At 44.8% G+C, this 24,317-nt stretch overlaps 1 protein-coding gene across 2 annotated transcripts in view; it reads right to left on the reverse strand.

The window, feature by feature from the left end:
- Nucleotides 1-2,139: 2,139 nt before the first annotated feature.
- METTL25 (methyltransferase like 25) overlaps nt 2,140-24,317 on the reverse strand; it is a 624,891-nt gene continuing 602,713 nt past the window's right edge. For both annotated transcript variants that reach the window (XM_069228758.1, XM_069228757.1), the window contains one exon: nt 2,140-2,445. In XM_069228758.1, coding sequence (XP_069084859.1) covers nt 2,356-2,445 — 90 coding nt within the window. In that variant the 3' untranslated portion in view covers nt 2,140-2,355. The remainder of the gene's footprint in view (nt 2,446-24,317) is intronic.

Below are 24,317 nucleotides of genomic sequence, written 5' to 3' on the forward strand. Positions count from 1 at the left end.
CTCTTTAATACCCATTAGAGGAGCAAGAGCCTATCTGTTATCAACTACTGTGCAGGTAAGAGTATGTACAAAAACTTCTCCATTACAGGACTAATGCCACTGTGGCCAGGATACTGCAAAGTGTAGTGCTGTGTGAGTGTGTATGAAATATTCTGTAGAGTGATCATGCAAGTGATGATGCAAGTGTTAGAACGTGGTGAAGTGAAGGCAGATTTATCATTTTGAGCTTGCGGTTACACAACGACAAATAAAGATGTGTAATACATAGCTCCATGTGTGGTATATTCATTGGCAGGTGATAAGATGGGAGATAAGTAATGCGAAGATTGACAGTGCTCTCCCATAAAGTTTCCCGTGGTCCAAAGCAAACTGCTCATACTTGTCATGCGTGCCTTCGCCGAAGTGCCGAAGATTGATGTTTTGGCGTAAAAGTCTGGACATCGTTGGTCAAGAAACTACTACCAAGACCATACAAATATGCAATATAAAGTGATACAGTGCATTGAGTGATAACGACAAGTTGGCCATAAACAGATACAGAAAAGATCGCTAGCTGACAGAACAATTGGTAACCAAGTATTCCGATGTCACACTTACCAGAGCCTCGAGCAGAAGTGCTTTACGACCCAAGAGGAAGTACAGGGGTTGTGCTTACCGAACTGTCCAATACCTGAAGGGGCACACTAACAAAGCTGCCGGTAGGCTGCTCAGCACAAGTCCAGAAGTGTCCAGAAAGTGAATGGCCCCAATGGAGACCAAGAAAGAGGTTACGGTTGCACAGAATGTTCAAGATGATCTAGAGGCCAGCAGGTCACAAGGCTTCAGAGATGGAGCACATGAACCAATTCACCAAATTAATTACCAGTAGCAAGTCTCAGCTCTCCACAGAAAACCAAGCAATTTAAAAAAAAAAAAAAAAAAAAAAAGAATCACAATAAAACCTTTACTTGCCTGGCTTTTCGAATTTCACCAGATTTTCTTTTTTCTGTGCTTTATCAAGACCCTTATATGAAAGCTCTACCTTAAGTTATTATAGGACTTCAGTTAATTGTGTACTATTTACTTTCTTTTACTCATTCCGTTCTGCCCCGTTCTATCCTTTTTTATGTTCACCCCTCTTACACTTGTTTTGAAGCTTTGGATAAGAGTTCCAAGTCTTAATAACTTAGTCTGTGCTACAGAAATACTTGGTATCAATAAATATTAGGATAGACCTCTGTTTTGCATTCATTTTGACCTGGACTGGCAACTTAGGCCGCTTATTTTGTTTACCTTGCAATGTAATTTGTAGAAAAAAAACACACACGATCGAGATGGAAGTTTAAGTTTAATTTGACCATAATCCTTTTAAAATTCCCACCTCTATGTGTCAGTACTAATTATTTCTGGAATGCTAGCTAACATCCAAGTTTACCTGCACTTGAAATGAGTTTGGGAGTGAGACTGAATTCGCTGGTGAATTACCACTCGCTTTTTCCCTTGCCTCAGGTGTCCCTTGCATCCACCGCCCTACTTCAATCTCTTTTTTCTCAACATATCTGCTATGGAAGAATATGCAGTAATGTCTACCTTAATTAGTGTATTTGTTGTTTCATGTTTCAGTGAATTAGCATACACTCCAAATTTTCAAAAACATTTCAATTGTTTGATGGCAAATTTTCTCTTACCTTAAAGTACGGAAATCCCCATAAAATGGATGGAGTGAGGCTTTCTTTTTAGCCATTTTGAAGATGACTATACTTCCTTACAACTCAATAACTACAAGAAACGATGCATGAACCGTACATCTATTAAATAAGTGTCTTCACGTTCAAGATTAGCCTTTGGTGAAAAAGTTCTTGAGTAATTCTACCTTGAGATAAGTGTTTGGCTGCCTAAGAGGCAGTAGCATAGATGCAGAAAGACATCTGGAATGTTCAATGAAATTAGACCTTCAGAGTGGGTTATTTTGACAAACCCTTCACATATGTCTTCGCCCAAAAAGGCAAACTAAATCCTGCACAATTAGTACATTGTATATCTTTTGCTGCAGGCAACCCTGGCACTACATTTGGGTCTCTGACTACAAAAGATGTGCTTGGGAAGAAACAATAGTTTTGTATTCCGTTCACTATAAAGAACACACACAAACACTGTAAACAGTTTGCCGTACATTTATTTTCCAGGTTTTGCAGTTACGTTTACCCATTCTTTGATTTTCGTTTTTTATTTCAAAACAGTACAGATTGTTACCTGCAAAGACATGTAACGTTTTACATTAAAATAAAAACCATTTAAAAGACAATTAAAATATGAAAAAACACCATCAATTTGCAGCTGTGCCTTTTATCCATATATATCTGTCCTTGAAGAGTGCTAGTATTTCTTCACAGCAATAACAGCATAGCATCTGGGAGATTTTACTGGATCGAATAGCTTCACCAGCCCTGACCACGCAACGTTCCCCTGGAAAAGATGTACAAGAAAAGCAAATGAACACAAGCAGGACAAAAAGGCAAGGACTTGAATTTGATTTGTATAAATAACGTGATTCATATCGGCCCAACCGCTAAACTGAACTGTTAACTTGTTTTTGTCTGACTGAATCTTACATGTTTGATGCAAATGTGTGTTTCAGGGTCAGAGATAGAATACCCAAGGGATTTGCTATGATGGCGAGTGGCACTCAGCTTTACAGGCCCCGCTGTGGACCGGTCACTGGTGGCCGTACTTCCGAGATGGAGGGATTAGGGCACAGGGAAAGGATTGGGATCACGGCACTAAGTGAAGCATGGAGTGGAGCTCACGTAAAGTCTTTCGGCGACCAAATTTCACAAGTACCTACAGATGTGGCATGCATTGGCCAAACACTATTTAGACCTCTCTTATTTGCCCGAGTACAACATGCTAGGGGCACTACTGCTGATGGGCAGCTTGGGGTGTCTAAAGATATACCGCTCTCTCATAAACAACACACTGGACACCTTTCGGTCCCTGAAACAGAATTGGGAGGCTTGGGTGGGTGAGCCTGACGACTCGGACTCGCATGATGCCCCCGAGACATTACTATATCCTCCAAACCTCGATTCACTTAATGGAACTACCTGTGCAGGACATACCTCACACCCTGCCGTCACTGGTATGCTGGAAGGCTCCCTAAACTCAAGAGCTTCCACTGTAACCAACCAGGTGCAGACTTCTTTCATGTGGTCTGGCAATGTCCTGATACTGTCCATACTGGGGCCAGACCGCCAGAACACTCATGAGGGTCATGGGATGACACATAGACTTCACACCCAGTGTAGCTCTATTGGGGGAGAACCAGGAAGACATATGGGTAAACTGAGGAGAACGGGTGCTGGTGGGAGTGGCTATGATGTTGGTCAAGCGTAACATCAAGTGTAAATGAAACTCCTTGAACCCATCTACACTGCCCGAATGGCGAAGGGTAATGGACTGGTGCTAAAACAGGAAGAACCCATTTACAAAGCAAGGGGTTGCCCGTAGAAGCATTCCTGAATGTGGAGTAAATGGTGGGACTCCTACAGACTATCGGATGATGCCAAGCGTCAGATGCCCGCACCCACAGACCTAGAGGAGGAAAGGAAGGGAGGGGGAGGCAGGCAATGGGTGTGAAAGGTGGATGTGTAATGCTGCCTTTGATGAAAATGAAAATAAAAATTTGGTTCTACAAACAAATATCCAAGGGATTTTGTCAATGTAGGAAAATGGCTGTGGTAGGACTACTACAAATGTTTCCATATGACTCGCAACACATGCAGATTGCACTCTAACCTGTCACACAATGCAACACTGTGGATAAGACGAATGAAAACTGCTACTAAGAGAAAATTAACTGAGATGAAAAGGAATAAGGATGCAACAAAACGATAAAGGTAAATCTGATCTAATTCAGTGGACATGTGATTCAGGCTGTTCAGTAATTGAGCTAAGGGATAAGAACATTAATAAAATCACAACCCAGTTGCAAAGGCTGCATGGGAGTGATTATTTGCGAGCCTTATTTCAGCAGGTTCCTCTTGATGGGATGGGCACACGATGGGCCGGAAACATAATGAAGCCCAGGGGGTGTTAACAAATCGTGCATTGTCAACTGTTCTTGACCCTTAAATATGTTAGTTACTAATACATCATCTTGACTTCATGCCATCTACTTTAACATAAGAAGTCTTGCATTTCATTGGCTATAAATGAAAAGACAAAAGTGTATGAGATTCTGTTAAATTCACATTACGTCGTAGATGTTACAATTTAACAGAACAGCTTTTCTAAACGTTCTGATTCTGGTGGCTACCTAATGTTCCTGCAGAATCCTCATGTTGTGAATATTCCTTTGTGCCTTCTGATTCTATGTCAGGACCAGAGGCTCAGATTATGCTTCTCTTTCTATGCTTTATTTTGACAGCAGTCAAAAATAACCACAACAGAAAAACAACATTTCCCAACAGTCCCATCAACACGTGATGACCATAGAGGAGGACTCCTATAAAACGCTGCCTCACACAGTTCAACTCCTCTTTTTTTGCTGCTTCGCAGCCAGTTAAGTGCATTTTCGCTTGTATTTCATGTTGTATTTTAATGATTATGTGCGTCAAGCGTTTTGTGTATTCTTGTATTAGTTTCATTTTCGGGAGCAGTTTTTCCCTCTCAGGGGCGTCGGCTCGGATCATACCCTTGCTTTTGTGGAGTGGGAGCAGGGAAGCGAGGACACGCAGCTTGGCCGCGCAGTCCTCTTTCTATTTCAGGCATTTCTATTTTTAGCTTTCGTGCGTTTGCTGAGCGTTTAGTCAGCACGCAAGGAGACGCGTGTATTCGTCTCTCTTCAACTGCTCGTGTTCTATATTCAGCACGCTCATATTTACCGAGCGTTTGTCATCGCACGAGGAGACGCGTGTGATCGTCTTACTGGCCTGCTTTTTGCTCCCCGTTTTACTCCCCAGTTACAATACACTTGGGGTTGCAAAATATATTTATTCAGGCTGGGCCTGATTTTTTCCTGTTTTTTCTGGGGCAGCTCCCTCCACATATTAATTATATACTATATATGACTCTTTATATTTTTTAGAGATAATATATATAACGTTTTTTCTGTCCTATTACTTATATATTTTCTATATTACTGCTCCTTTGGAGCCCTATCTGCTGTATTACAGCATGGCTGGTTTTGAAGACCAGGCTGGTGAGGAGTACTACTCGGATGACTCCGCTGGTTCTTTCGAACAGGATTTGGTTTATGCCTTGGACGCTGGAGTGCGTCATACAGTTAATCAAGCCTTGGCACAGGCAATCAGACCAATTAAGCATCACCTTATTGGTTTTGCAGAGCAGCAGGGATGGGTAGCCCCTTAGGGCGACAGTCTATAATAGAACCCTCCCTGTCTGGTGGTTCCCAATCCCTCAGAGTCATAATCCACATTCCGCGGACTTTGAAAGCCTCATCAGGGCTATGGCTAAGGAACACGATTATAATGCATCTGCTCAGAAGGCTAAGCTCACAGAAGATCTAGCTTCCTCCTCTTCAGATCATTCATCTGAGCAAGGGGATGATCCTCCCCATAAGGGCAAAAAGAAATCTCATCAAGAGGAACCTCTTCCCACTCCCAAGGTCCTGACATTTGAGCTGGAGGACATTGTCCATCCCCAATCTTCTTTATGGATGCCCCCTCCGGAGGTGGCGGATTATGTGGAATGCCACATTAGGCATGGTTTTGATAAGGAGGTTGACTCCAGATTGCTGTCTGAGTGTCCCAGACCGGATTTCCCTTCCAAGGCGACGGAGACTCTGGAATTGGATCCTACCTTGGTCACTTTTCTGAAAAAGTCCTCTAAGGATCCGAAGAACGGCATAGATCACGCCTGGAGAGGATGTCAGGACAAACCTTTAGATGTATCTGGTCTTTTGACAAAGATTTTGGTATGGGCCTTTCAGGCCAAGGAGTCAGGTGACGCCATTAACCCGGATGTTTTAGTGGGTTGGGCTCAAAGAGCCCGTTGCTTCTTGGGGAATGCAAATTGTGCCATCTCTTCGGAGCGTCATTGTTTCATCTTGATTAAGCTGGACCCCAAACTAGAAGACATTGCTTCCTCCGAGTCAGGTCCCATGGCACAGGGCTTACTGTTTGGTTCTCCGTTCCTCAAGGAGCTTTTGAAATTTGTTGCAACATATGCAAATTTGACAAGGCCCAAGGTTCCATTAAACAGGTTCTGCGTCCACTTTTTCGAGGGGCCAGACGCTACAGAGGGTGTGCCTTCGGCTGCTTCAACCATCAAGGTCCTCAACGTGGATACTACCACCAAGGAAGAGGTGGCTCCCAAGAGTATGACACCTCCTCCTCAATCTTCTACCCCTACCACCCGAGAGCTGGTCGCTCCAGGTTACGCAGAGGGAGATCCAAGGGAAACCAATCCTTCTCCCAGGAAACAGGAGTTACAGGTGAGCCTGGTTGTAAGTTCAGATGTAATTTTGGGGGGGCAGGACAAAACGTTTTCTGCAAGCGTGGTATCAAATTACTTGCAATGCCTGTGTCCTGGAGACCATTCAAGGTTTCAAGCTAGAGTTTTACGAGTCCCCTGTCCAGTTTTTTCTTCCCTGTCCAATGTATTTTTCCCTTCCAGAGCGCAGTTTCTTTTCCATAGAAGTTTCTGTGCTATTGGCAAAAGGTGCTATTGTCAAGACCTCAAAACACCCTTCCGGTTTTCTCAGTCCTGTGTTTCTGGTGGACAAAAAAGGGTGTGGTTCACGTCTTGTCTTGAACCTAAAAGAGTTCAACGGATTCTTAATTTATCAACATTTCAAGATGGAGGGTATCCACTTATTGAGGGACCTCCTCCAGGAGGGAGACTGGATGGTTCATTTAGATCTAAAAGATGCTTATCTAACCATTCCTATTTTTCCTCCCCATCGAAGATTTCTTCAATTCCAGTGGGAGGGCATTTATTACGAGTACAAGGTTCTCCCTTTTGGCCTATCTTCAGCCCCTTCGTGTTTCATGAAGGTGATGCGGCCGGTGGTAAAGTCCCTTCGCTCTCGAGGGGTGCGACTAATAATTTATCTAGACGACATTCTAATTATGGCTCAAGACCCTCTTCTTCTCCGTTCTCATCTGGAGTGGACCGTCTGCCTGCTTCAGAGCCTGGGTTTCATAGTCAATGTCCAAAAATCGATTCTAGTGCCATCTCAGCAGATGGATTTTCTGGGCTTCCGGATAGACTCCATCCGGCTTCAGTTAGTCCTTCCCCCTCAAAAGATTCATTAAATCAATCGAGAATTGAGGTTGCTATTGTCCAGACAGACTGTATCATTGAGGGCGATTGCACGAATGGTGGGCCTGCTCTCTTCCTCCATCCAGGCGATTTTTCCGGGTCCTCTCCATTACAGGGCCTTGCGGAGGTTAAAGATTTCACATCATCAGTATGTGGACCAGGTTCCCCTATCAGTGGAGGCTCGAACAGAGATAAATTGGTGGTTGGACCACATCGAGGCGTGGAATGGCAGATCTATTTTCAGCTTTTCCCAGGAGATTGTGATTGAGTCCAACGCCAGTCGGTGGGGTTGGGGAGCCCGATTCGGTTTAGTCTCCATAGGAGGCCGTTGGGCCAGAACTGAATCTTCATATCAATTGTCTGGAGCTTCTAGCGGGCTCCTTTGCAATCAAGAGTCTGTCCCCGATCAAGGCGAACTGCTGCATTCTTCTTCGCATGGACAGCATCTCGGCAGTGAGATATGTCAACAAATTTGTGGGGACCAGATCCCGCATCTAGCAAAAATTGCTAAGGATTTTTGGCATTTCTGCCTGCAGCACAGGATTTTGGTGATTGCGGAGTATCTGCAAGGGAGCAGCAACTTGGTCGCGGATTGGAATTCTCGACATCTTTGAGATTTCAGCGACTGGAGGCTTCTCCCCAAGGTCTTTCGGGCACTTTCTGATCGGTGGGGTCCGTTTTCAATAGATCTGTTTGCTTCACGTCTCAACCGGAAAATCAAGTGTTTTGTCAGTTGGAGGCCGGATCCAGAAGCATCAGCTACGGATGCATTCCTTCAGGACTGGTCTCTGGATCGGGGGTATGCATTTCCCCCCTTCTTGATGATTCCCAGGGTCTTGGCGCAGATCAGGCGTCAGCAGGCGGATCTTGTTCTAGTGACACCTCTGTGGAGGTCCTAGGCCTGGTTTCCGGTGGCCATGGAGTTGAGTTGCGCACATCCACTTCTACTCCCGTTCAGGAGGAATCTCCTTCAGGATCCGCTGAGCCTTCTTCATCTGCTTGTCCTTTCGGGTCAGCTGACCCTTGTAGCGTGGCGTCTTTCAGGGAAAGATGGAGTATCCCAGGACTTTCGCAGGAGTCTTCCGCCTTCATTGCGGGATCCTGGTCCTCCAGTACACACAGGATATATGCTTCCGCTTGGAAACAATGGAGTGCTTGGTGCAGTGCTCGGAACGCAGATCCTTCTTCAGCGGATTGCAGTTTGGTCCTAGATTTCTTATCCTCTCTAGCTTCGTCAGGTTTAGCATATAGATCGATTAATAACTATTGGTTTGCTAAATCGGAGGGTCACTTGCCAATTAAGGGTAAGCCAGTAGGGTAACTTCCCATTGTTTGCAAGCTTTTGAGAGCTATCAGATTGGCCAATCCCCCTCGCCCTCGTTATTCTACTCTGTGGGATGTAAACATTGTTCTTCGCTTTTTGGAATCTTGGCCAGCCAATAGGTTCCTTTCTAGGAAGTAGCTTTCTGCAAAGCTCACTATGTTATTACGTTTAATTTCCTGTAAAAGGGTCTCTGATGTTAGAGCCAAGGATTTAGCAGGGAGGGTCTTTTCTCCCGTAGGTGTAACATTTTCTATTTCACGACATACTAAGTGTAATTTGAAATTAGTTTCCTATCCCAGTTTTGTGGACAACCCCGAAATGTGTGTTGTGCAGTGTCTCAGAGCTTATGAGGTAAGTACAGAAGAATTTCGCTCTCATATGGGGGGGTCAATTGCTCATTTCTTTAGTTAAACCGTATCACTGTTTCTTCAGCCACTCTGGCCAGATGGATGCGATGGATTTTGAACGAAGCAGGCATTGATATTTCTAGATTTGGTGCTCATTCCACTAGAGGTGCTATGGCTTCAAAATCCTTTCCTTTGGGTTCTTGTCTGGAAGATATTTTAAGAGCTGCAGATTGGTCTTCTCCATCTCCATTTAAATAGTTTCATTGTAAGCCTATTGTTGATATTGCATCGGTGGTGGTGGATCAGCTTTAAACAAGCATAATCTGAGCCTCCGGTCCTGACATAGAATAAAAAAAATTGTAGCATGTGTGTTAAGAATTTTTGAATTCTATTAAGAACACGGAGGCGAGGATTATGCCAGCACCCCGTTGACATTTATTTGATTTGTCATGCTATATCTGTTTATCATTTTAATTGAAATGTTTTATTGTGTTTCAGTGCTTTTCCCCTCTCTTTTTGATATGTATAGAATCATTTCTATTGTGGTTCAGTTTTATGGCCTGATTTTTTCTCTCTTTTAGGAAATGAGGACAAATAATTTGGTCAGACTTTCTTTTCGTTCCTCTGAATTTTCTGGATGGATTTGGGATTTTCTCTCCTGTTATTTCCCAATTGTTCGTTTTCTCCTCTTCAGGATGTTCGATGATTCCTGCTAAAAAAGACTTGGACTTGTTCTAGCCTTTTGCAATTTTGTTCAAACAAAGAAATAGGAGTTGACCTGTGTAAGGCAGCGTTTAATAGGAGTACTCCTCTATGGTCATCACGTGTTGATGGGACTAATGGGAAATGTAGTTTTTCTGTTGTGGTTATTTTTGATTGGCTGCTGTCAAAGTAAAGCATAGAAAGAGAAGCATAATCCTTGCCTCCGTCTCCTTAATAGAATTGGAAAATTCTTAACACAAATGCTGGAAATTTTTTACTGATCTAGAAAATGTTTCCCAAGCAAGGACTCTCCAGCGCTGCCAGGCAGGGTCGTAGCTGCCATTGGTGCAGATTATGCAGGTTACTGGGCCCAGAAGTCAGAGGGGGCCCATTCTGCCTTGAACACAGTGCTAACGCTCCACAATGCCAGCATCGGAATGGCCTGTCAGGCAATCCGGTACCTCCTGAACGGTCGTCTAAGTGGGCCAGTTTTTCGCCCTAGTGGGCTGGTTTTATTTTTCTCCCAAGGGTTCCCATGCAGGGCGACAAGTTTGCGAAGGACTAAATGTAAAATTTTACCAGGCAACTGAGGCGAGGCAACAACACCTACCAAAACACGGTGTGAACCGCCCGCATTGTTGTGTAGGCGGAAACAGCAGTGAGTGCACAGAACTGATTGATATGAAAGGATTTGGACTGGGTGGCTGAGGAGCCGCCCACTGGCAAGCGTCGATAATTTTTAGCAATTCATGTCAGTCATTCAACAAGAGTCGCGTTAGAATATGATAATTCAAAATAACATATCACTTAACAGGCAGAAGCGCTTCACCTCGCCAGTACCCCAGAAATGTGAGAACTGTGTTTATTTATTAAATGTGAGAGATTTTAAACATTAGCTAAGAAACATTGGCCCGCTATGATGATACTTCCATTAGTGAACAAAGAGGCATGTCAGGAGAGGACATGTATCTCCTGTATGTGGCCTACATTATTCTTACAGATAAGCACCATCACAGGCTGGTAACTCAAACACAGGGGGGGTTATTCTAACTTTGGAGGAGGTGTTAATCCGTCCCAAAAGTGACGGAAAAGTGACGGATTTACCACCAGCCGTATTACGAGTCCATTATATCCTATGGAACTCGTAATACGGCTGGTGGTAAATCCGTCACTTTTCCGTCACTTTTGGGACGGATTAATACCTCCTCCAAAGTTAGAATAACCCCCAGAGTTTTGTTCAGTCCAGATCCTTAACTTGTGTATTTGAAACAACGAGCAATAAGAGGCTTGGTGAAATACAGTATTTGCCTAGAATCATGCAATTTTGTCAAACTGAGAAGCCGGGATTATGCAGTAACACTGTGTGCAAACAGTGCAATTAAACCAGCAGATGGGTATCTGACATCAAAGATTAACGAGTTGTCTTTAATTCGTGAAGGCTCTCAACTGAGGAGAGTGACAAAGAGCATTAACATTTTATTTTTGGCAGTTTCACATAAGGTGAATCTTTCCAAGGATATAAGTGTGCTTCACCAGGGGGTGTAACTTCTATTGGTCCAGCAGGTGCAGTGGCACCGGTGCCCAGAGGCTTCAGGGGCCCACCAAATCCGGATTATTGCCATATTTTACGATTCAAACATTGGCCAAGGGGCCCAGTTCCTTTCTCGCACTAGAGTCCATAGCACACTGGCTACTGCTGGCAGGTGGCGGAATGCATCTCCAACCGCAATTCCTCCTTTAAATGCAAATTCTTTGGAGTATACTAAGCTGGCATCAATTCCTGACCATTAATCAGCAATGATCAAGGATTGAGGAGAGTGAATCAATGGCATAGAATTATAAGGAACACTGCTAGCCCGTAGGTGTCAGTGGCGCTGCTAGGGGATTATCTGCAAGGAAACGAGAGGTGCAGAAAAAGGAATAATCCCCCTAGGGTGTATAGGAAAGCAAAGGTTTCAAGAATATGCAGAATAGCTGATAGTTGAAAGTAAGGCTGAATGTCAGCAGAAAAGAATTCCAATGTTTAGATCCCAGGTAGATGGATGACTGTCCACCCATCTGAACTCTTCAAATGACAGAATGTTTGATGAGGGAAAGGGAAGGAAAACGAAGAGCTCAAGGATCACAGGGCTGAAAGAGCCTCTATAAATAGAGAGGTCCAGAATGGTGGACGGTTCTATTCACCAAACATACAGCCTTTAACACAATTGTGCGGGCTAATGGGAGCCAATGAAGCGAGGCTAGATGACCAGACACCAAAGTATGGCGAGGGATACCTAGGGTAAGACATGCGGGCGCATTCTAGACAAGTTGGATTTAACAGACCACATGTTGAAGTTTTTCTAAGTAAATGGAATTGACATATTCATGACAGGATGAAATAACTGCATGCATGACAGCTTTGCGAGATTCAAATGCTAACATTTGGATGAATCTTCATAACATTTTGAGTTAAGAAAAAACAATTAGGCAGCAGTACGATCTATTAAGGGGCTGAAGACAAGGAGGCATCAAAAAGGAAAGCCAGAAGTACCTAATGGATGTAGAGCGAGAAGAGGGATTACCTAAATCATGAGGGCCAGAAGTCGGTGGACCATAGAGCTGTCAGCCTGCAACAATGGAAAGGCAGAGCCACAAGTTGGAGTCTGCAGAACCCATGTTGTCATCCATGCCAAGAATGAGTGAGTGTCATCTGCAAACATCATAAGGCAATGTTTAAAGACCACATGAGTGCTGATCCAAGGATAACAGAGAGGTTAACAAGAGTGTGTTTCAGATGGAAGTCCAGAGGAATCCTCTGATCTAAAGCCTTGAAGAAAGAAATACACTGCTTTGGAGTGATCTGAAAGTAAAGATTTGACCGACTCCCACGAAATGTCAATGATGTCTAGGGCTTCAAGTCTGATGTGGATGCAAGATGGGAAATTATAATGAAGGCTATGTGGTGGTTAAGGAAGATAAGGACAGCTCTACTCATCTGGTCACTCTAATGCAGAGGCTACAAACAGAGTGGTTTCTGTGCTGTGAGAGGGGGAAATCCAGCTGTGGAGCTAAATGTATTACTTCATTCACTTGCTAAAGTATACACAAAGTCATAGATGGAACGCATGAATTAATCTCAGTCACTGGTAATTAATTCCAGCCCATTGTTCTTTTGCACACCATGCCATCGCAGTTTGGACCCAGCACTATACAAATCAGTTTTGAACCTGCTCCACTGGGAACAGCCTAACCTGAACTGTCAAGCCAGGTCCTCCCTGAACTGGAACACAATCAACCCAGGACTGGTTTTGTTCTTATTAGAGCTCAGCACACAGGTATAGCTTAGTGTTAGCGGCACAGTGTGTATGGGAACCACATGTGGACATAGTCATCCCACTTAGAATAGCACACTGAAGTATACAAAAAGTGATGGATGGAAAGCTTCAATTATTCACAGCCACTGCTAATTACTCAAGTCCACATCTCAATCCATTGTTATTTTGTACACCATGCCACCTCAGGTTGGTCCCAGCAATAAATAAATCAGTCTTGACCCTGCTCCAGTGGGACCAGTCCTGCCCGAATTACTAGGCCAGGTACTCCCTTAACTGGAACACAAACAACCCAGGACCAAGTTGGCTCTTTGTAGAGCTCATCAGCCAGGTATATCTTAGTTGCAGTGGCACACTGTGCACAGGACCCACATCTGGATATGCCCATCCCACACAATCTGGGCATGTGACACACTAAAGTATCCACAAAGTGAAGGATGGAAAGCTTGAGTGAATCTCAACCACTGGTAATTACTCAGGCCGCATCCCAATTCATTGCATTTTGTATACCATGCCACCTCAGTTTGCATGTGCGGCAATTATGCACACTATACAATAATTATATTAATCTGTGTGCACTGCAAATAACAGTAGGTGGCAGTATCTATATATTTCTAGAAAAGTCCAAACCTATATTTGAAATGTAATTAATATTCTTTAGTGTACTTGTCTGGAAGTCATGTTTTCCTAATTTGGCCTAGCTTGTAGCCAGGTCAGAGTTGCATGCATTTCATCTTTCTAAAATGTTCTGCAAGTGTCTTGTTTTTCTTTCCTCTGCAGCTGTCTTATCAACACCTCTGTCAGCTAGAATAGGCTTACTGTTTACTTTATTAAACAGATTAGTAGCTAAAATAATTAGAAGTTGGCTTCAGTACGGACCGATGCAGCATCCAAGGTTGCACAGATGTGTACTGTATTGTCCAGCTCCGGGAAACTAGGGAGTTTGCCTGCTCCCAGAGAATGGTTGCTCCTGATTGTTCTATATGGTGGAAACTGGTTTGGAGAAGCCTTCTAGAATTTTCTTTCATGTTTAATTATGTGTTCCTTAGAAAAGTTTGGCAGCCAATAGCAGGACTTCACAGAGAGAAGACCTCTTCTCAGCTCTGATTTCTCTTGCCAGAGTATTAAGCTTGTTGCTTGAACACTTATATTTTCCCCCGAACCTTAAACGTGATTAATCTGATGCTAGAATTTCCCCTTGCAACTTTCAATGCTTTATTTAGATAGGGAAGTCCTTCCTGGAACCTGTCTTCATGATATTTTATCCACTCCAAGTAGTATTCAGCACTTTCTTTCTTATAATATATAAATTCAGATTACATACTCATTAATATATACGCTTGTTCAATATAATTGCTTCATTTTTGCTGATGATTTACCCTGTAACTTTGATAACATTGTTAATAAAACCAAGAAGGCTTTGGACAACATCCTCATAGTCTTTTCTGCGGAGCCACATTGGCTTCACAGTAATTGAAATGTGTTTCTGATGTTAGCTCTTTACACTTCAACTTGACAATCAAAGGTCCATCTGACCAGTGGGGTATTCTTCTTGATGATTACACTAAGAGGTTGAGATTCAAGGATCCCTGCTCCCTCACTAGAGATGAGCTGACATAACCAAGGCAGTGACCAATACAACAGATAACATGTTCATATTCCTTGGGAATGAATTAATCAGAACACTAACTCATTGATGAAGAAGGAGGGCTCTGAGGAATTTGTAGGAAGATTAAGGGCCTCATTAAGACCCTGGCAGTCGTAAGACCACCAAGGCAGCGGTGGCAGTTGCGCCATGGTCAGACCGCCAGCACTGCCAGTTTTCCTCCACAGGAGGGGCTGGCAGTGCTGGTGGTCCTACTCCACGAGGGCAGCGCTGCAAGCAGAGCTGCCCTGGGAATTACAAGTCCCTTCTCTGCTGGTGAATACATAGCGGTAGCCCAGCCATGTAAAGGCTGGCATTGTGCTCCTGGTGCACCCTACGCACTGCAGCATTGCCGGCCGCTCAATGTTGTAGGCTATTTCCCGCTGCCCCAGCAGGAAACTCCTCATGAGGCCCGCGGGAAGGCGGCTGCACTGGCGGTAACCTGACCGCAGGAGTTTGGCAGATGGCCTTTTCCATCTCCCAAACTCATAATGACCCCTCCCCCCAAGTGTCTACCTGAAATATTGCTACTGAAAGTAAGTAACCTTTTCTTCTGATGTATTCATCTTCCTGCAGATTTTTCATCTTATGAATGAGTCTCAAAGCGTATCTCCCTCTGAGGTGGGGCAATTTAGTCAAGGAAATCATGCAACATAGCTCAGGCTAAGTACCTTACCTGTGTGCCTGAGACATGAGGCAGTTGTGCTTTGCAAATGTATGCGATGATGATCACCGAGCTGTACACAGCACAAATCCACAACCAAGATGCCTCAGAAGAAGCTGTGAAAGCAGTCATGGTCCTGGTAAAATGAGCTGAATGACCTTCCGAGGCTTTCTTCAGGGAATAGCTCGTGCCATTAAGGATGACAAAATGTGAAATAGTGAGTTTGGTCACTGCCTTTCCCTTTTTAGCTCCAGCGAAGCCCACAAAATACTGGTCATCAACTGTCCTGTAGTTTACAGTGGATATAATATGACACGACATGCATGGAAACCAGCCTATGGGACGTTCCTCCTACTTGGCTGGATGTGAAGGAGGAAAAAAAGAAGAAAAAATAATACTCTCGGTCATACAGATTGCAGAAACCACTTTGTGTAAGAAGTCTGTGCAAGTGCAAATAATCAACATATGCAAGTAATTCAACTGTGAAAGGTGGAGGAACCTCCAGGATTAAAAGTTCTCCGACCCTGTGAGTGGATGTAACTGCACCTAACAAAAATGTGTTATAGTCTGTTAGACCTTTCGTCCTTAGGGTGATCTTTCCCCAAGATTTTTTGCCTTATTCATTCATATATTTCTGATCTCAGTTTTGTTGGCCCTAGGACTGTGCACTTTACCACTGCTCTCCAGTGCTAAAGTGTGGGCGCGCTCACTCCTTAAAACATGGTAACATTGGCTTATCCCCAACTGGCATACTTAATTTACTTATAAGACCCTAGTAAAGTGGAACATATACCCAACACCTGTAAATTAAATGCTACTAGTGTGCCTGCAGCACTTGTTGTGCCACCCACTTAAGTAGTATTGCACAACTGTCTCAGGCCTGCCATCACAGCCTGTGTGTGCAGTTTTAACTGGCAAGGTAAACCTTTTGTCAGGCTTAATCTTCCTTTTTAATACATATATCACCCCTTAGGGTAGGCACGTGACAGGCACATGGAGCAGTTAAAAAGCAGGGCATGTCCTGATAATGAAAATCTTTTAAATTCATTTTTCACTATTGCAGGTCCTACCTCCCTCAGAGGATAACATAGGAGTCACTTTATTATATTTAATAGCTGTAAAGTCCAAATGGGAACAGGAAAACAGTTCATGTTTGGTGTCTTTGGAATTTTAATGAAGAATTCACTTCTATGGTGAAGCCTAATGGTTAATTAAAATTTTGAAAACGCTACTTTAGAAAGCTGGCACTCCCTGCCTCAGCCATTTAGTGCCTGCAGCCTGTCTACGGATCACATTAATGGGTGTAGTTGGCAGTTGGACTTTGTGTATTCCTCTTGGACAGCCACACAAAATAGAGATCTTAGGTGTACCTGAATGGGCCATCACTGGAAGGATGGGAGGGCAGAGTTAGGCACAGCTCCACTTATACCTGGACAGGTTGTGTTCTACTTTCACACAAAGGATTCATAACCCCTGTAGCTAGTCTAGAGCCAAGGAAGGGGCGACAGGACACCTGTGCACTTCAAAGGTAAGCCTCTAGAAGCTCTTTCTACTTCAAAGGAGGCACCAAGTGTAAATATCGGACCTCAGACACTAACCCCTCAGTACACTCTTGGAGCTGTGGATACTACAGAAGGACTGCTGTGCTGCTTTGCTGCTGGACAGACTACCACTCTGCTGTCTTGCTACTATGCTGCTCTGCTGTCTGCTGCCCTGCTTGCTGAGAATGAAGACTGGACCTGCACACTTAATCCAGGGTGAAGTGACTCCAAGGGTCAGCCAGCTGACTTTCTGTTCTGAGCTACAGGGACATACGCTCAAGAGGATCCCTGCTGCTGCCCAGCTGACCTGATACCTGGAACTGTAACTGGACCTCCCTGAGCCTCTGCTGAAGTATGATCCTGACTCCCATGTGGTGACCCTCAGGTCCTGGTACCTTGGTGTGGCCTCAGTTGAGCTCCTCTTAAGGAATTGGGCTCCTCGCGACTGCAAACAGGCCCGTTGGGGCCAAAATGTTGCCACTTGCACCCATAACCAGTGTAAGGTCTGGCGTACCAATTCTTCAACCACTAACAAAACTTTCAACGCTGGACTGAGAAGGTAACTCTTTCAGGGGGACTAACCTGGTCCATGTATCTGACCAGTGCTCCACAGCAGTCAGCCTGAAAATGTGACTTTGGCGAGGACTTTGACAACCAGATTGCTGTGAGTGGTGTTTTGGGCATTTTGGTGCTATTTTCACTTATATCATAACTCCAGTTCTACTGATTGTATTTTTGTTATTCTACTCTACTTTTCTACAGTGGTGTGTGATTCTAGTTGTGTTGTGTTTTCATTTTACTACTGTTTGAAATGCTGCATAAATACTTTACACATTTCCTTTAAGTTAAACCTGACTGCTCTGTGCCAAGCTGCCAGAGGACTGAGCACAGGTTAATTTGGGGTTTGCTTGTGATTTCATCCTGACAAGGATTGTGACTGCTGCATGAATAGGTTCACTCCCCTCAACCAGTAACCACATTTTCTGTAGAATCGAATCAGGCAACTGTGCATCAACTTGAACAGAGATGTCATGAAGTAACCCCCAAAAAAGTGCAGAAACCTATAGAGAACCAAGGGGAAAGGACAAAGTAAAGCAAACCTCTAAAAAAAAGTGCCACTAGTGTTGATCAAAATAGGGAAAATTAGCCAGGCACACATATGAAAGATGGCAGGGCAGCTAGAGAACCCTTAACTGTTGTCACAGTCAATCCCTGGTGAGTGAGGAACAACACAACTCGCAGCACGTCGGAATGGTTAGATTTAAAGGGGTTGCTGCAGTCTGACTCACACCACTGAATGAACTTAATCCAGTGGCATGCATTGATGGATTTAGTAACAGGTTGCCTGGCTAATAGGATAAAATTTGCAAAGGCAAAAGGACTCTAACTGGCACCTCTCAGCCCCCACACATGAAGCTGCAGCTTTTGTAAATTGGGATAGAGGGCCTGATCATTCTGCTGAAAGACAAGGTCTGCCCTGTAAAATAAGAGGAAGGTGATAGCGGAATGTGTACTCTGCGTACCAGATGCTCCTTTCCTAGTCTGGGGAGATCAAAATCAACTATGCCTGATCCTCTAGCACCTTCTGTCATAGTTTTGACAGAAGTGGTATCAGCAGAAATGCGGCAAAGACAACAGTTGAACCAAAGACATTCAACATGCAACCATTCAGACGCAAGTGTATGGTACAAAACCCAGGACACTTCTTGTTCTGGATTTTGGCAAAGAGATCTACAAATGGAATTCCTATTCTGGAGAAGATCACCTCAGTCGCTTTGTTGCGTAGCTCACACTTATGGTCCTCCAATGAGAAGTAAAGGAGCACCAGCCCTCATGATGAGAAAGCCAGCTGGGTGTGCGGCTAGCGGGAAGATTTCTCATAGCTGCGCCCACTATCACAAGCCAATCACTTCCCATTACAGGACTAATGAAAAACACCACTATGTCTCTTGATATAATGGAAGGTGTTGTCTGACTAGTACATTGCCCCCGAGATGGAAGGAAAAAAATCCTCAGGCCACCATCGACCACCCACACCTCAAGCACATTTATGAAGGTGCCACACAGTCTTGATGCCCATATAAGCACCCCAGACAAGTGCGGGAACATCTATGACCACGGCAGCCAGATTCTCTGCAGTGGTCCATTCACCAGTCATGTTCCTGATGCACCAACTGTAAAATATAAGACAATTCTCTGATGTTGCAACCACTTTCTCCTCAGACACTATGGGTTTTCATCTGCCACTGGGAATGAGACATCATAGGGTGCAGGAGGCTTAGCAGGCACAAGACCTGCAGGACCAAGATGCAAGCTTGTGTGACACATACCAAAATCATTGCCCAAATATCTGTGATCTTCTGAGGAGGAGGAAAGGCCTTCTTGAGTGTTATGTTGAGAACCGCACCAATAAAAAGTATGCCCTTGTTTGGGAGTCAGGTGGCACTTCTGTACGTTACTAATGGTAAGACCTAGGTCATGGAGAAGAGTGATTGCCAGCTGGAGATGGTCTTTTATCAGTGCTGGGGAATCCACCTTCACCACCCAGCCATCCAAGTACTCAAATTCATGGACTCCCAGCTGCAGCAGTGAAAATGCTAAAATTAGTAGCATCTCTGTAAGGATGCATGATGTTGTCTTCCTTTCAAATAAAAGGACAGCAAACTAATGGGTTCCCACACTGAAGCTCAACTAGCAATTGTGGGCAGAAAAAAACAGAAGGTGAAAGTAGGAGTCCTGGAGACCCAGGGATGGCAAACACTCTTCTGAGTTCAAAGCCAAAAGGATAGACCTCAGGGACACTATCTCTAACTTCTCCTGCTGAATTATCCAATACAACCAGGGTAGGCCTCTAGCCTGTGTCCTTCCTGGGGAGCAAAAAGTAAAGGGAGTAAAACTGTGCAACCTTCTCTTCCAGAAGAACCACTTATATTGCCCCTTTTTCAAACCAAGCAAAAGCTTCTGCCTTCAAGTAAAAGGCACGAGCCAGCAAGCAAGCCCTATAGGAAGGGGGCAGTCTGGTGGGGAAAATAATCAGAGAAGGGCATAGTGCCTGCAGATCAGCTTACTCACCCAGTGGTCCATTGTGATCACCTCCTACTTAGTGACAAAAAGGGAGACTCCCTCGCCTCAGCTCAACGATGATGCTATGGAGTTAGTCAGCACGCTTTGGAGACAGCAGAGACCACAAAGAATGATGGGGGGTCTGGATTTGCTGCTGGTGGTGATGCCTCCTAGATCTACCCCTACCTGAAAGAAGAGATATATTTGCTTTGGCGTTTGGATGGACTGAGATAGTTGCCATTGCTCGGGCTACATAATAAATGTTGATGAAAATGCAGTGCAGAAAAAGTCAGACCAAAGGCATAAGCTATAGCCCTGCCATTCTTGAGAAAAAGAAGTCCATTTTCTTTATGATTAGTTGCACTTTGTCAAATGACATGTCCATGAAAGTACCCTGGACATCTCCTAAAAATCCAGTGGAATGCATCCAAGCATGTTGACGCAGCATGACAGCTGTACTCACAGACCAAGCAACAGTGTCTGTGGAGTCAAAGCCACACTTCACAATTTGTTTTGATGCATCTAGGCCACCTTGATCAGATCAGAAAATGGTTTCTTCATATGCCTGGTAAGCTCACAATGTAAATTTCACCAGTTTTTTTAAGGAAAGGACATACAATGCAGAGGGCCTAGAATGAGCAGAGAACTGAGCTGTTGAATGCAAAATCTTTGTGAACCGTGACATTAAGCTTTTTTAGATTCCTCTCTGGAGGAGACAGGTGTGAGAACAAAAGTGTGGGGCATACAAAGCAGCCCTGTGATGAATGTCAATCTGCCTTTGGAGTCCCAAAAAGGCTTTCTCTCATGCACCCATTATCAGTTCTATAACTAGAGCTAAGGCTAGGGTGGAGAACTACAATATTTTTATTTTTAACGGAATGTTAGACTTTGTTAGAAATTCGGTCCCTATTTGGTGGAGGTATGCACCTTGTCCAAGTAGGACCACAATCCTAGTCACCGTAAGTCAGATACACACCCTAAATTAACCTTTGCTCACCCTGTGGTAGTCAGGCTTAAATTAGGAGGCAATGAATAAAGTAAACACCACAAAAGGAGTCCACAATAGTTTAGAAAAATAGAAAATATTTATCTGATTAAAACATGACTAAAATGATAAAGGTCAAATCAGTACTTTGCAAGGTATAGCGTTTTCGAGAATGCATCAAATATCACAACGCTGAAGAAATGTGTCTGTTCCAGTGAGGGCCAGAAAAGCATTTGCAATTACTGAGTCATTGCGGTCTCACTTAGACCTGGAGACTGACATGTATGTGCACTGTAGTTGAACAGCTTTTACAGGTGCACCCAATTGAGCTAAAGGCCCATCAAGACGGCTAGAGAGAAGTTACGCAGCAACAGTGTGGTGTGGGATGAACATATAGGACCTCACGAGTCCTGTCCCTGAATACAATACCTCTCGGAGTAGGAGCGGTCCTCCTGATGCAAGCAGTGCAGCATCGGGCAATGCGAGGCTATCCTGTGTGGACAAAGCAGGTTTGACGTGTTCACGCTCCTCTTCGGCGTACAGTGTGGTCTCAGATGATGCGTTGTCACAGAGGAAGCCTGGTTGTTAAGCCAATGCTGGGGAAGCACTGAGGGCCTCCCTCAGTCCTGTCGACTCAGCTTGGGCCAAGAGGGATTATTTTTTAATCAATGCGGGTCTCTAATCTTGGTTGCAATTTAAAAAGGGAGCACTGGCTTCAGGGAAAGGTTAGCGTTCGATGCTTGCAGCAAAGTCCTTAGTGCAGGGCGACCCGCAGGGGACACATAGGTGTTCGTAGAACGGCTTCTGCAGCAGAATAACACAAAGGAAGACATGAAGGGGGTCATTCTGACCCTGGCGGTAAAATCCGCAAGGGCCAACGACCGCGGGATCACTGCCAACAGGCTGGCGGTGCTCCCATGGGCATTCTGACCGCCGTGGTCAGAAACGGAAAACCGGCGGTGTACCGCCGGTTTCCCGCTGCCCTGGGGAATCCTCCATGGCGGCGCAGCTTGCTGCGCCGCCATGGGGATTCCGACCCCCCTTACCGCCATCCTGTTCCTGGCGGCCACGACCGCCAGGAACAGGATGGCGGTAATGGGGCCATGGTAATGGTGTCGTGGGGCCCCTGGGGGCCCCTGCAGTGCCCATGCCAATGGCATGGGCACTGCAGGGGCCCCCGTAACAGGGCCCCACCAAGATTTTCAGAGTCTGCCATGCAGACACTGAAAATCGCAACGGGTGCAACTGCACCCGTCGCACCCCTTCCACTCCGCTGGCTCCTTTCGGAGCCGGCATCCTCATGGAAGGGTGTTTCCCGCTGGGCGGGCGGGCGACCTTCTGGCGGTCGCCCGCCCGCCCAGCGGGAAACCCAGAATACCCGCGGCGGTCTTTTGACCGCGCAGCGGTATTCTGGAGGTTCCAGCCAGGCCGGCGGCTTCCGCCGCCGGCCGGGGTCAGAATGACCCCCGAAGTCTTTAATGGCCCTGAGACTTTGAGAACAGGGAGCAAGCCAATAAGCCCTTGGAGTTACTGGGGGTTTTGAAGGTTGTAGAATAGGTTTCAGTCCTTCTCACTACCAGAGGCAGCAGGCCAACACAGCAAAGCAAAATAGCAAACTGGCAGTCCCTGCTGGCAGCACAGACCCTCTTCTTGGTAGAGTCTCCTCAGGACCCCAAAGTGAACTGATTTGGTGGGGTTTGGGGCCCAGTACGTATACCCAAATCTGCCTTTGAAGTGGGAGAGACTTTGAAGATCACAAGGTCCCTTCCCTTCCTCCCCTGGCTCCAGACACTCTACAGTGGGCTCTGCAGCCCCTTGTGTGAGGAGAGGCACTGCCCTATTCAGGTGTATGTGTCAGCCCCTCCCTCCCATCTAGCCAAGGAAGAGACATCAGCCTGGTGACAGGCCATCAGGATGCAAATGTCACACCCAAGCTCCCTTTGTATGTGACTGTCTAGAGGAAATGCACAAAGACCAGCTCTCATCTACCAAAGACTGAATTCAGAGACAGGCAGAGGCAAAGGATGGTTAAAGTAAGAAAATACCAACTTTGTAAGAGTGGGATTTTCCGACCTGAAATTTAGAAAACATTAGTAAACTATGTGTTTTTAAATTGTGAGTCCAGAGACACTAGACTCCAAGTTTTGATCTGCCTCCAATGGGAAATTACACTTAAATGTTGTTTTAAGGCAATCTCCATGTTAATCTATGAGAGAGATAGGTCTTGCAGTAGTGAAAACGGATTTAGTAATTTTTCACTACATGGACATGTTAAAATTAGAAATACATGTCCAACTTTTTTAAACACACTGCACCCTGCCCATGGGGCTAACCAGGGCCTACTTTATCAGTGATTTATATGTAAAAAAAAGGAAGGTTTTGGCCTGGCAAGTGGGTTTACTTGCCAGGTCGAAATGAAAGTTTAAAACTGCACATACAGGCTCTGTAGTGGCAGACCCGAGACATGCTTACAGGGCTACGGTAGTCAGTGGCACAATCAGTGCTGCAAGCCCACTCGTAGCATTTAATTTACAGGCTTGGGGCACATACAGTGCACTTTACTGGGTACCTAAAAGTAATTTAAATATGTAAATTGTGGATAAGCCAATATTATCATGATTAGAGTACAGAGCACTTGCGCTTTAGAACTGCTCAGCAGTGGTAACGTGTACAGAATTCTAAAACCAACAAAAACAAATTCAGCAAAAAGTAGAGGGGAAAGGCAAAAAGTCTGGGGATGACCCTACAGAGAGGGCCAGGTCCAACAGACTTCACTTGCGAAGAAGGCAAAGTCAATTTCATGGCCTCTCCTCTGAAGTAGGGGCAAACGTTCTGGAAGTGTCTCATTCTGTAGAAGTATGTAGTCCACTGTCATTTTATAAGTCCATGTAAATGCCAGCATCAGTATTTTGAGGCAGAGGGAGGTGTTCTGCTTCGGAGTCTTCATCTTCCATACAACCCGGGTACATATCAAAGGTACCTGACTAGGAAATTAAAATCTTTAAGTGGGCAAACATTTTAGCCGTGGGGAGGTGCTCAAAAAATTTCTTAGTCAAAGTCTGCCTTTAACCACAAAGCTATTACTCTATTCTCTGTACGGCACTGGAGTCCATGAGAGATGGCATTATTGATTTTGAAAGCAGCACCAAAGAAGGGCCCAAATGCATGGGAGACCACATTCTAGGTGTTTTCAATTTCGCCTTAGGTGGCAGAGCCTGTTAAGTTGTCAGGGTCAGTTCTGCTGGAAGAAGAACAGACCCCGCCCTCAAAAATAGCTTAGAGGGTTGTGGAGATGTCATGAAAAGATCTAGAATTGCTAGTGGAAAATCCCCGTTCAGTTCAGTCAAATGAATGTACAGGGAGGTCGAGTCTCCTATTTTTAGGCAACAGGTTGCCTAATGTCAAAGAAAAGAATGACATTGAGTGTGTGAGTGGTCTTGGGAATGGGGCCACCTCCTTGACAAAGAAA

This window comes from Pleurodeles waltl, chromosome 4_1 (assembly GCF_031143425.1).
Source record: "Pleurodeles waltl isolate 20211129_DDA chromosome 4_1, aPleWal1.hap1.20221129, whole genome shotgun sequence".
Classification (NCBI taxonomy): domain Eukaryota; kingdom Metazoa; phylum Chordata; class Amphibia; order Caudata; family Salamandridae; genus Pleurodeles; species Pleurodeles waltl.